Source organism: Aythya fuligula, chromosome 6 (genome assembly GCF_009819795.1).
Source record: "Aythya fuligula isolate bAytFul2 chromosome 6, bAytFul2.pri, whole genome shotgun sequence".
In the NCBI taxonomy this organism is placed as follows: domain Eukaryota; kingdom Metazoa; phylum Chordata; class Aves; order Anseriformes; family Anatidae; genus Aythya; species Aythya fuligula.
In genome coordinates this window covers 27,325,709-27,337,891 of record NC_045564.1, presented here as the reverse complement: position 1 = coordinate 27,337,891, position 12,183 = coordinate 27,325,709, and the positions used below count along the sequence as shown (strand labels likewise).

The window sequence follows — 12,183 nt, the reverse complement described above, 5'->3', positions numbered from 1 at the left end:
CCAAGAAACTTTGGAGCAAGAGAGAAGAAAACAGAGGAGGATGTATCCATTAGAATTTGTCTAGAGACAGATCTGTGGTGTTCAGTGGAACTGAATGCCAATCTAGCTTCTCTCCGTGATGCTCAGTTGCAACTTGCAACTTCAGTTTGCTGGTTATATGTTTGAAGGTCTTTGTGCTATGTTCCATTTGCTGTTCAGAAAAGCCTTGGTTTACTGATTTGTTATTTATAACTGGAGCTTTAAGGTAGAGATCATGACAAGCAATGCTCTTTCAATTTTTCAGCACTACAGATGACCCTTGACAAAATGAGATTTTTGCTTAGCCCTTACTTGGGTTGAAAAGTGTCAGGTCCCCAAACGTGTCCAAAAAGGCTTGGAAGGTTGCTGCATTCTGACCAAACATCAGTTATAATTAAGAGGAAAATCAGTTCTTGTCCTTAATCTACTCAGTAAAGCATGATGCAGAATGCACTGATGTCATTATATACAATTATATTGTACAACTAGACACTAGAGGATGTCTATTGTTTCTGTCTAGCTACCAGTCCCAGAGGCTTTGGGTGCTATTAATAAAGCAGATAAATTGAAATAATGAAACAGATGGTAGGCTTGATAGGGAGGCCCAACTCTAACAAAGGACTACAACGTTTATATCCAAGGAAGCATTTAGAATCTTACTGGGAAAGAATGACTCTCTTATGTAAAGTACTGTGACATACTTGAAATGAAATAGAGGAATTCTACTTTCCAAATTTATGGCCAAGTTTTCCGGTCTTGTAATGGCTTTGTAGTGTGAAAGGGTAAATACAAAGACTGTCCATGCACAGAGCATGCAGAATTGTGGCCACAGTGCTACATGTAACACAAACATTCCTTGCACAATTCAAACAGAAAAGGACAGGGAGTGCAATATGGATAGAGAGGATGAAGGCTTACAGCACTGTTCTTATAATTAGGAAAAAGAAATGGCTTCAGAGGAGCAAGCTACAGTCAGCAAAATGATGCCACCCTGTGCAGCCACACAGGCTGTATGAATCACTTTACTGGAGTGAGCAATGGGAAAAGATAATATTGCTATCAGTGCAAACAAGTAAAGCTGCCAGATTTTTGCATAGACAAGCTTTTACAAGTAGGAGTACTAGAATGCTCAGGCTAACCTTACAGCTAAATCAGCCAAATAAAAAAACAACTCTGTTAAAAAGCCAGCACACAGAACAGGTTAACTCAAGCACTATAATAACTGATGAATCCAAAATATTTTTAGTAAAACCTACCTGTGACCTTGCCCAAGGTAAGTGATTTGGTGGCCTTAAAATCAATCTCAGAAAAGTTGTGTTTGAGTTTGAGAACTTGATCAACCTGGAAGAAGACAAAAAATTAGTTCATTAAAACAGCACACAGATACCCCTAGATCTTTCTCTGTACCACAAACTTGTGGGAAAGCTCTCAGCTGCAAATAACTTAATTCTGCCCCCAAGCGTGATTCAGTTTCTAAAGACAGCAAAGTGAATGTGCTTTAATTTTTGAATGAGAAGCTGAAGGTGCACAAGTATAGTCATATAAAGGGATTTAAAGAAACTTCCCCTGCAGAAAAGCTTAAAATGTTTAACACTGAAATTCCCCTGCTTCCCAAATTTCATGTCTAGTCACTTCAGAGTGCACTCAAAGGAGACCTCTCTAGGAATGCATTGTGGAGAATTAGTTCTCAATAGAAGAAAGCCACAGTGTGGCAGACAATAGAAGACTGGCAATAGAAAAAAACCCTGACTGTTAGCATAAACCTCCTTCCTAGATAATCAGGCCTACCTATTTTAGTTGCTGTGTTAACTGCATATTATTTTAACAACAAGAAACGGAAATTGCAGAGGAAAGAAAAAAATATGGTGCTCCCTGTGTTTCTTTTGCTTTCTCATTCTATTCTTTCATTAACACATGGTTTCTCCTTAGACCTACCCTGCCACTCCTCTGTTAAATGATCATGGACCAGACATACCAAATTTAATTTGGAATTTGAAATGATGTAATTAGCCTCAGAAGGAAAGCAGAAGGAGCAGTAAGATGGCACTCTTCATCCTGCCTTTGAAAAAGAGGCAATGCAAGAGAACAGGGACAGATGAGGGGTCTCACCTCCCATGAAACCACCACAGTAACAGGGCACACCGAAGGGTGGGCCTACATCTAGCAAAGGAACAGGACATCAGCAGGCACACAGTGGCTGCACCCTGCCTTCCTACAGCCCTTCCTCTTTGAGAAGATGAAGCTGCTGTAGTCATATTTTCCTTTGGGGCACATACACCTAATGAAATAACTTTCCCTGGTGCTCCCTCCTTGGTTGTTTTTCTCCATATGACAGCTTTTAAATGATATATGTTGTGTACTCCCTTTGGGCCTACAGGTCACACAGATAACCCTAGGCCCCAGCACTGCTCTAGTGGTCCAGATGAATTTCTAGTCAAATGTGTTTCCCAGTTCACAGATTGTAAGAGACAAGGGAGAAATCACTCTATAGAAAATACCACTGCTGGGCACTCTTTGAGGCATGGTCTGGGCCAGGCCGTGGTCTGGATGGAGCTTTTGTTTAACTCACAGGGCTTTTCTGCTGCTGGACCTCCTACTGGCAATCAGGCACTGAAATCAGTGTGTCTGTTTGTGGCATGAAGTATTCCTTTACACCAAACTGGGAATTTAGCCCTGAAAATAAGCCATGACATACCTGAATGATGAGCTCTCTGCCATCTCTGTTAATCTTCACATGGTGCAGCTCTCGGTTGGCAAAATTTCCAGAGTCAATTGTGAAAATAAGAAGCCCATCCTTACTCAGCTTATATCGGACCTGTAAACTTCCTTAAAAGCAGAGCAAAATTATATAAAACTTGTGTCCATAATGAGATACTGTTCAATACCTTTACATAACATATAACTTATTTTCTTTTCATTATAGTGGAGAAACAAGGTTAAAAAGTCAAGAAACAGGTTGAAGAGAAATGACAGAGTTCACACTTTAATGAAAGGTATGGAAAAAAAAATGCACTGGAGGAGTTTTTCTTCTTACTAGCTAACAAACTCTGCTGTGGAGAAACATAACTTAATAGAGTAACTGAGTGTAACAAAGAAGACAGTGTCTGTCCCCAGGTCAGACATTGAGCATGGCCCCAACAGCTGATCTACGGTAGTCTGTGAAGGATTGCTTCCACCAGAGGGCATGCAGGCCTTGCACTATTCTGTTAAACTAATATTGGTGCATTTTACTATTCCAAGTCAGGACTTCATCAAGATATAACAGCCAATGCAGAAGACAGTGATGACTGTGAGAATTATAACTTAATTTCAGGCATTTAAAGGCCCAGATTCATTATGATTTATATGCTATGCGAGAAAAGATATATTGCAAATGATTAGCAAAAACCACTTTGGTTTTCTAAACTATTTGAAAAAATAAATAAAATTTGTTTAAAACAAATCCCAAACATCTCTTTTAGTTTTTGCAGAAAATAAATACAGCATTGTGACTTCAGAGACACACCACTGACCCTTGATGTAGTCTGGCATTTTAGAGAGGTGAAGGAGCAGCCCTGCTTGGCTCCTCTGTTTGGCCATATTAATGCTGTAATACTGACTTCTTGTCTAGATTTAGAGGCAGAGGGCAAGAAGTGGTTCTCCTTCACTGCATAGCATGGACATAACTGCTCTCCTTACCCTTGGCCTTAATGCAGGAATAAGTGCAGCTGCACTGCAACAGCACTTGCAACTGCTGTCCTTAAGGCTCTTGCAAAACTACTTTATGAGTATAAAACAATGGATAAACTTCCTGCAGAGAAGGAATTTTGCAACCCCTATGCAACTCACAGTTATGTCAACAGTTCTTCCAAATTGGACCCAAAGTCCTATTAAATCATCTCTCTTCCTTTGCCCCACCAGGATGTTTGCTGCTCAGGCTCCTAAGAGCTGCTCTTCTTGTAACATTCTGTGTAATCCCAGATGAGAACTACCTCTCTTTGAGCTTTGATAGATAGAAACAAATCTTTTGTAGATGAGAGGGAAAATGAGAATGAACCACTACGATGAAGGCTTTTTAGCTGACTGAGAGGTCTACTGGATCAGGTGATGGTTTAAATGAAAAAATAAAAAAAGTATTTAAAAGGCATTTACTTTCTCACATGTAGTCATGGAAGTAAGAGGGAAATTTCTGAAGAGATCAAGGTCTCTCCTTTAGGAGAGACAGCTCCTAAATTATCCAGTGTGATAATATAGGTCCTGATTCAGCTGCTCTGATTCATACTGCAAAGCTCCTGTCCCCTCATTGCATGTCCAGGACAACTGTTTATCACCTTTAAAGTTAAAGGCCCAAACTTATATCATAGTGCCGTTTTCTTGTACATTTTCTGAGTGATGCATCAACAGGGAATAAAAGTGGGAACATCTGATAATAACGTTAGAAAGACATGAGAAAAAAAAAAAGCCCAAGTGTAAAAAAAGTTAACAGAACTTCTTCAGACTTGCTCATTCAGTAAAAAGTGGAAAGGTTGTCTCAACCTGCATGTCACAGCTGAGATGACCACACAGAATAAAGTGAAATGCATTGTGACAGAGTTACAGAGTGGTCCTAATTGAAAATCACATCCCAGAAGAAGTGTTTTATCAGCCACTCACACCTCTTACCTGCAGTCTTTGAAAAAGGCCTAGTGCAAAAAATGGAACACGGCCAAGATTTGGTCTGTGACCTTGTACTAGTTGATTAGTTTGAAAATCTAAAAACATGCTTGTCTGCTCTTTTCAAATGCTATGATCACACCAGTATATAAAATAAAAATGGTACTACTACATCCAGGCAATCAACATAGTAACCAGCACATTTGTGTTCAAACAATCAGCAAGATATGCAATCTATCCAGGCTCTTAGCTGCTTCAAATAGGGATTTACTCATTGTCTTCATCAGAGAAACACCAATTTCTGCTTTAAAGTAGAAATCATTTGTTCCACAGAGACAACGGAGGACGTTCTTGGCATTCATTAAGAAATAATTTTAATTTCTGTAGTGATATTATTTTATCTTAAATCATCAAAAGAAATAAATGAATAGCATCTTATCAAATTGCTTTGAACACCGATAGAAAGTTTTTTGTTATTATTATTTTTTATTGGATGGCTGTTCTTCAAAACCATTTTATTCAAGTTGGCATTTTGCCTGTGGTCAAATTTGCATTAATATAAATCATAAGTATATGGGCTCATGTCTCCAGAGATGTTTTGGCATTTACACCAATGGAGCTGAGAGCTGATTTTGATATGCATTCAGTATCAACATTTTTAGTGTTGGCAGAATACAGAATTGTTACTTTGGTAGATTACATTGCCTTTTTACTATTTGACAGGCAAAATAAATGGGTTATTAATTAAAATTATTATTAAGATTTTTTTTTTGGCCTCTGAATTTTGATTATCTGGTCTGCTGGCTTTTTCTATCATATCATCCTAGTGTCACTAACCACAAATAAAAACCTGTGCATAAACCAGTTCCTATTCTCATTTTTGCATCATTTCTGCTTCACAATAGGGATTCACACTAATCATAAGCAGCATAATTTCTGACAGTCTTGTTGCAGTCATGCTTGTCATCTTCTTTTCAGCTCCCTGTGTCTGAGCATGCACACCTGGAGTGCCGTAATGCTCAAGCAATGCACTGCCTGTTGTGTTTTCTTCCTTCTCTAATATATTTAGAATTGCTGGAGGCAAATTCTATCAAGTCCATAAAAGAGGGAGGGAAGGAAAGAGAGAGGTATCATGTTTTTGGCCTTGGGCAGTGAAATTTTACTGGACATATTACCTCAGTAGTATTAGATAAGAGTATATTCACACTTAATGATTATAGCCATCCCTTTTAGCTTCAAATTCTGGAGGTAACTGCCACTGCAGACTACGGATCAACATGCAGATACACTGCGCTACCTCCAGAACAGCCTGACAGAGGAGCAGGCATAGCTTAGCTGCTGTGTGACCTCTTTTCTCCACTTCTGCAGGAAATGAGTCCACATGGGCTGCAACACTACTATGACAAGGCGACTACTAGTGTCAAAGCTAGTTTGCTACACACCGCTGTGGCTTTCAAACTGTAATTTTCAGTAGTATAATCCATGACTGTAGGGCTGAATGACATCCCCCCGCTCACATCAAGTGGCTTCACAGCCATTTTAACAGGATTCCATGGGGATCCCCTTGTACAGAGGAATGTTCTGGGAAATAGACACCAAACGGAAGTATTTATGCCATCCCATATTGGTGAATAGGTAGGGGTTGATTCTTCTGAAACAAAACACTCCCAGGGTACACTTTCAGTGGTGATGGAGGTCAGGGTTAGTACTTGCTAGCAGTACACTAATGATCAGTATCAGCATAACTAAACCCCAGGCAGCTACAGAAATAGCATGGTGCCTTCAAACCGTTTCTACCCATTTCCTGGGGACAAGAAAGATGAAGTAGCAGCTCTTGAGTCTAGTAATAATACATGGATATTATGCTGGTTCGAGACTTCAAAGTGCTCAGCCTGAAGAAGAAAGTTCTTCATATGCAAGGTTCTTGTCATGCATACCACCAGGACTACTGGTCTTGTGTCATTTTGTCTTGAAGAACCAAACAGCAAGAAAGGGAATGACAAGCCCTTGGGGTCTGAGACTTCTCTGCAGGACTTTTGTTTATAGAAACGGGTTTTAAATGAGCCCAGATTGAACCCAACATCTAAAACAAGTTCAGTAGCAGTTTTTAATGACTTAAACTGGCTGGAGCAGCTGGCAAGACATCTTGCACCCCTCTGAGAAGCTGAGGTTAGTGCAGGGAGCATGTGTGGCTGGCACACATAACATGTGCAGCTTTATCACCATCATGTAACATCAGGAAAAATCATTTAAATCAGGGCAGGTGACAAGTTCAGTTTGGGAGAAGTGTGTATGTATAAAATATGAAATACTGCATTAGGATAAGGATCTTATAATACACCTGCATGTCCCGTTGCCACAGAGGTACTCAGAAACACAAAAGTACCAACAGAACCACTTCAAGCTCTATCACACTGGCAGTCACCCTTGTCAGACAGTAAGGTGTTACTGATGTTAACCCTACCCACCCTCAGCACTTACTGAGCTATTGCTAACAGACAAAATAATAAAGGACTGCACCAATTAAACAACAGGTGGGAAATATTAGTAAGCCTATTGATATTGCTGCTATTATGAAAAGAATTAAAATATTTAGCCCCGAAAGTAATTTGCAACTCGTAAAGTAGAAATGTCGCTTTTTCATTCCTGATTGCAGAATAGCAAATGACAGCTTTCGGTCATCTCCACCACAAAATACCTCTCTGGAAACTTGTACAGCTTCAGTGTCTCTCTTTATAGCCTAGATATTTAAAAATGAACAAATGCTTTCTTGGTTAGGAGCAGCTGGCTAAGAAACCTGCTCCTTAATTAGCAGCTTCTCCCCAGGGATATTTACTCAGTAAATTTACTCTTCAGTGGAAGTTCCACTGGTGATTCAAAGTACAGGGCCCATTCTCCTCTGCATCCACTGGCTTTTAACTAAGAAAATACTTGTACGTTTTTAGGAGATGACTCTTGCTATTTGCTTTGCTCAGAGAAAACAAAGAGGAGAAACTGCTGAACATGTTTGCTGATACAATTTCTCAGCTGCAGTGTTGGTTCAGATGACACTGTTCTATAGGGCTAAAAAATAAATCATGTCTCCCAAATTCTGCTAATCTCTTATGACAATGAAAAAGATGTTTATTTGAATACTTCACACTCAAGACTTGAAGCATTCAGGACTTACAGACCATATTCAAGACATCGTATATTAATAACACACTTTCACATTGCATTTCTTCAATTTAGAAGAAAAACAAAAATGAAACAAAAAACAAACAAACTAACTAACCAGCCCCCCTCCCTATAAACAAACAAGCAGGCAGAATAGGAGTCTGTCTGGAGGCCCATGACCTCAGCTTACTTTGCAATCCTGCTAGGCAGCTGGAGCAGAATTAAGAATTTCACTTAAACGTCAACAAATGCAGCTAGTGCCCTTATACGACTGACAAATTTGTTTAACCTTGGTAGACATCTCATTTCCACCAGCCACCAGTTGGCTTAATACAGGCTGACCAGCAATTAAAAAGGAACTGGCAGATGCATCTTACTCCAAAGATAGAAAATATTGCAAGTCTAAAAGATGACCCAGAGGTCCACAGTTGTATAGCTCATCATGCAGTGGCTTGTACACCAAGGTTATTCCAATGATTTTAAGGGGAATGTTCTACACAAAACAACCCATAGTCATGCCCATGTGGCTGGGCCTAAAATGGGAAAAGGGCTAACCCATAGATATGGTATATACTAATCAATGTCTACATGAGATCAGCTCATGGGTATCCTGCCATCATACACAGCAGTATATTTGTGTACCCTGGAGGCAATGGAGAGAGCACTGCCACCATTCAGGATTTACCAACTTTTTACTATTGACAAATCATTTTAATTCTCTGTGCTACAGATTATCTGTTGGTGAAGCAGATGAATGCTAACATCCTTTGGAAAATTATAGAAAATCTCTGGATGAGCAGCAGTTTCAAATAATACTATTACCCACTATCATCTGTTAGTCATTATCACTACCTCTCCATGTCATGTCTAGCTACTTCTTTCTGATGAAGAACTGGTTGCCTTTTCTTTTACACTGTGATGCTACATTAATTACTTTTTCCCCAAAGGTAATTTAATGCAAAGATGAAGAGAAGAGTTCAGGGCATCAGACGAAATTAAATCTCCCTGAAATTATCTGCTTTCTGTTTCTGAGATTTATTCTGGTAATTTTTAACCTATACTTTTTCCATACATGCTATGGAATTTCAGAAGTCAATTTAAGACCCTTCATTTAACAAAAGCTATCCGTATAATACTATTGGATCTGATGCTCAGATCTCTCCTCTTGTCTTTGAACACACACTGTATGCCATTAATCTTCTCATGGTCAGACACTCAGTAGGGTCCTACAGTTCACTCATCTTTGTATACAGAAAAATCTTGCCAGGCTTTGATCTTACAGTGTACTTTAAATTTAAGATTAGTGTAGCAGCCAGGCTGGCAGGAAGAGCCTTTACTTTTTACCCAGTGAACAAAACAAAGTATCATTTTATGATTTATATTTCACAAATTCAACCTGGCTTTGCAAATTACATATCAGCACTAACTCTGTGCAAACAGCTTGCAGGCAAAAAAGACCAAGAACCTCTGCTGTGATACCCCAAGGAATCCACGCCAACCTGCCTGCACCAAGATCCTGGCTCATACCATTAGGCCTCTTTGCAGTAAGGGCACTCTTCTGGCTCATGTACAACTTGGTGTTCATAAGGACTCCAGGCCCTTTTCTGGGAAGCTGCTTTCCAGCTGGGCAGTGCCCAGCATGAACTTACATGCCAGTTCTCTCAGTACTCATGTGAGCTCATGGATATATGTATGTCCAGTTTCCTCTCTCACCAAGGGTACATCTTCCTTGTTCCATATTTTCCCCCGATCTCTGAGACATAGGATTCCTGAAGGCTGGTCTTGCTAGTAAAAACTGAGACATAAACACCCATTTTCCTCAGGCAAAGAGGGACAAAGTCCCTCTTCATTATGCAGTGTAACAGTCAGTATAACTCATTTTTAATGGTAAAAATTAACATGCTAATAGGGATGCTATAATCAAGACAGAAGAAGGTTTGCCTGTTTCAAGTTGTGTGGAAACAGCTACACTGCTCCAAGGCAGCACTTGAGTTTCTGCCAGACTACATATCTCTACATCCATAATACAGATACTTCATAATTTAGGAATAACTGAGAAATGACTAAGATCAATCCTCATGGCTAAAGTTTTTGGCAAGTCAGGTTGTAAATAGACCCTTACTTCAGAATTACTGAAGAACACAAACACTCACACGTATATATAATCTGCAGCATCCACTTAAACAGGAGCTTCTGACTCTGTCCTTCCTCTCCACTCCTTTTGGGACAGCTCCTTAGAAATCCAAAAACAAAAAATGACTTTTTAACAGCACAATGTGAGCTTGACATTTCGATCTTCCAGGAGATAGACACCTCCTTCAGTCAAATGTAAATGTATGTTTTCTTCCTAGCTGATTATCTGCAGCTATTGGTCTGGGGTTTTATGCGAGAAACCAGTAAGTTCAAAATCAGTCTGTATATATGCAGAGCAAAGATCAATTATTAACTGCATGCTCAGCCATTCCTGCTCAATGTAATCCAATTATAGTTCCCTTGTTTTTCCCTTGTGGGTCTCCAGAACATCTCTTGACCCTTCGGCACAGTAAAATAATCTTTGTGAGTACAAACATGTCCATGAATTGAGCTAATGAGACAGATCTTTCAGTTCTGTCCTCTTGGAAAGCAGATAAAGAAAACTGCCAGACTCTTTGGCTGAATACTGCGACTGCTTCTCCTTTCAAAGAAGTCTTGTACACTTAGAGATTTAGAATGGCATACGTTAAAACAAAACAAAACAAACAACCAAAAAAGGCTTTGGGTGCCAAGCCCACTCAGATGACTCAATGACTAGTGCAGGATTTGAACTGAAAACTCTAATCAGCATGTCCACTTTCTGCAAGGTGTGCATACAACAAGGGATCATCCAAGGGACCAGAGATGTTTCCAACAAGAGAAGTTTCTCTGTTTACATAAAGAAAGTGTTTGGAAGATCTCCTGCCATTCAATCCTTCCCACTTAATGGTGTCACAGACAGTGTCCCATTCACAATCAATCAGGGGCATTTTTTATTTTTTTATTTTTTTTTACATTCAGCATTCCTGATCAAACTCTCACTGCCCACGCCCCCAGTAAAAAACATAAGATTTCAGGACCAACTACAGCAATTTTTTGAAATGATTTTTAGAAAATATATTCTCCTATTTGCCGTATAAAAGCATTTAATGATTTAAACCAGGACTAGGCAAGTTCTTAGTCTACATTTCTTAGTTTACTCAGAGTTGCTTGAGAACTAGTCTCCTCAACAAAGCTGTCTTCCTCACTTCCCAACATGACTTATTTTCCTGCTCGTGATCTGTTAAAAATAACTATACCTGAACCTTGGCACAATTTCCCACTTCACAGTCACGTAAATTATGCAGGTTGTTCAATGGGTGTTGAAACTCTTTAAACCAGAAAATGTTCTCAAACAGAGAAAGCCCCAGTGTAGACTTGAAAGTCACCCCCCAAACCCACCCCAATGTTGCAGTAGATCCTATTTTCTCTAATTTAGCTTTGTTCCATTGAACCCTGGAGTGCACAGATTCAACAGTCCTTACCTCAAAGAATGAATTAGTTTATTTTGGCCTGCCTTTAACACTGAATGACAAAAGTTTTGTTTTTGTTGCAGAAAAATTGTTGGAGATGCAGCTCAACAGATTTGCAAGGCAAAAACAACAAAGATAATTTACATGTCTTCAATAGAAAGGCTGCTGCTGAGTTTGAGACAGAAGGAGATGACAGTAGATTACTAGTTTATTAAAAGGCAAAATGTCAGTAGCTTCTCAATGATGACATTTTCTTCTTTTTTTAAGAGTGTTAATTTAGCTCACCTCTATTACAGCTTTTGGTTTCCTTTCCTATTAAGCAGCAGCTGATTTCAAGAACTTTTAGGACAGGACTGTAAGGCTGATCTATGTCCTGCTACTATATTTTGAATATCACAATATCACAGAGCTGATAGAAGAACTTTGCAAGCTGTTTTCAGTTGCACTTTTGCTTGTAATGTGCTTTTTTCTTGTCTTTAATCCTTCCTATGCAGTTTCAGAGACTTGATTTCCTGAAGAAACTGAGAACAGAGCTCACTCTAATGACAATAGGTCCTGAATAGAGGCAATAAAAACAGGACTCAAATTACTTAGTTTCTTAGGAGATCAGATACTAACTTCAGATTCATTTCAGTCATTCTAGAATAGTTTGAGATCCTATCTTTTTTCTTTGATGTTGGCTATCTGCTCTTTTTCTAGATTTGGAACTGAAGAAACCCAACCACTGTAACAGACAAAGTCAAGAAAGAAAGAAATATTTTCTAGACATCATCATCATATTCATATCACATTTGATCACTTGCAGAGGGAAGGAAGAATATAGAAACAAGAGGCTCTAATGGTTTCTATCCTG

General features: G+C 39.2%; 1 protein-coding gene across 1 annotated transcript in view; it reads right to left on the bottom strand.

Annotated features, from left to right (window-relative positions):
* The window catches only part of CNTNAP5 (contactin associated protein family member 5), a 282,392-nt gene that overhangs the window by 15,243 nt on the left and 254,966 nt on the right, over positions 1-12,183 (bottom strand). The window contains exons 20-21 of the mRNA XM_032189925.1: positions 2,714-2,844; positions 1,275-1,359 (exon numbers count right to left, since the gene is read on the bottom strand). Of these exons, the coding sequence (XP_032045816.1) occupies positions 1,275-1,359; positions 2,714-2,844 (216 nt within the window). The remainder of the gene's footprint in view (positions 1-1,274; positions 1,360-2,713; positions 2,845-12,183) is intronic.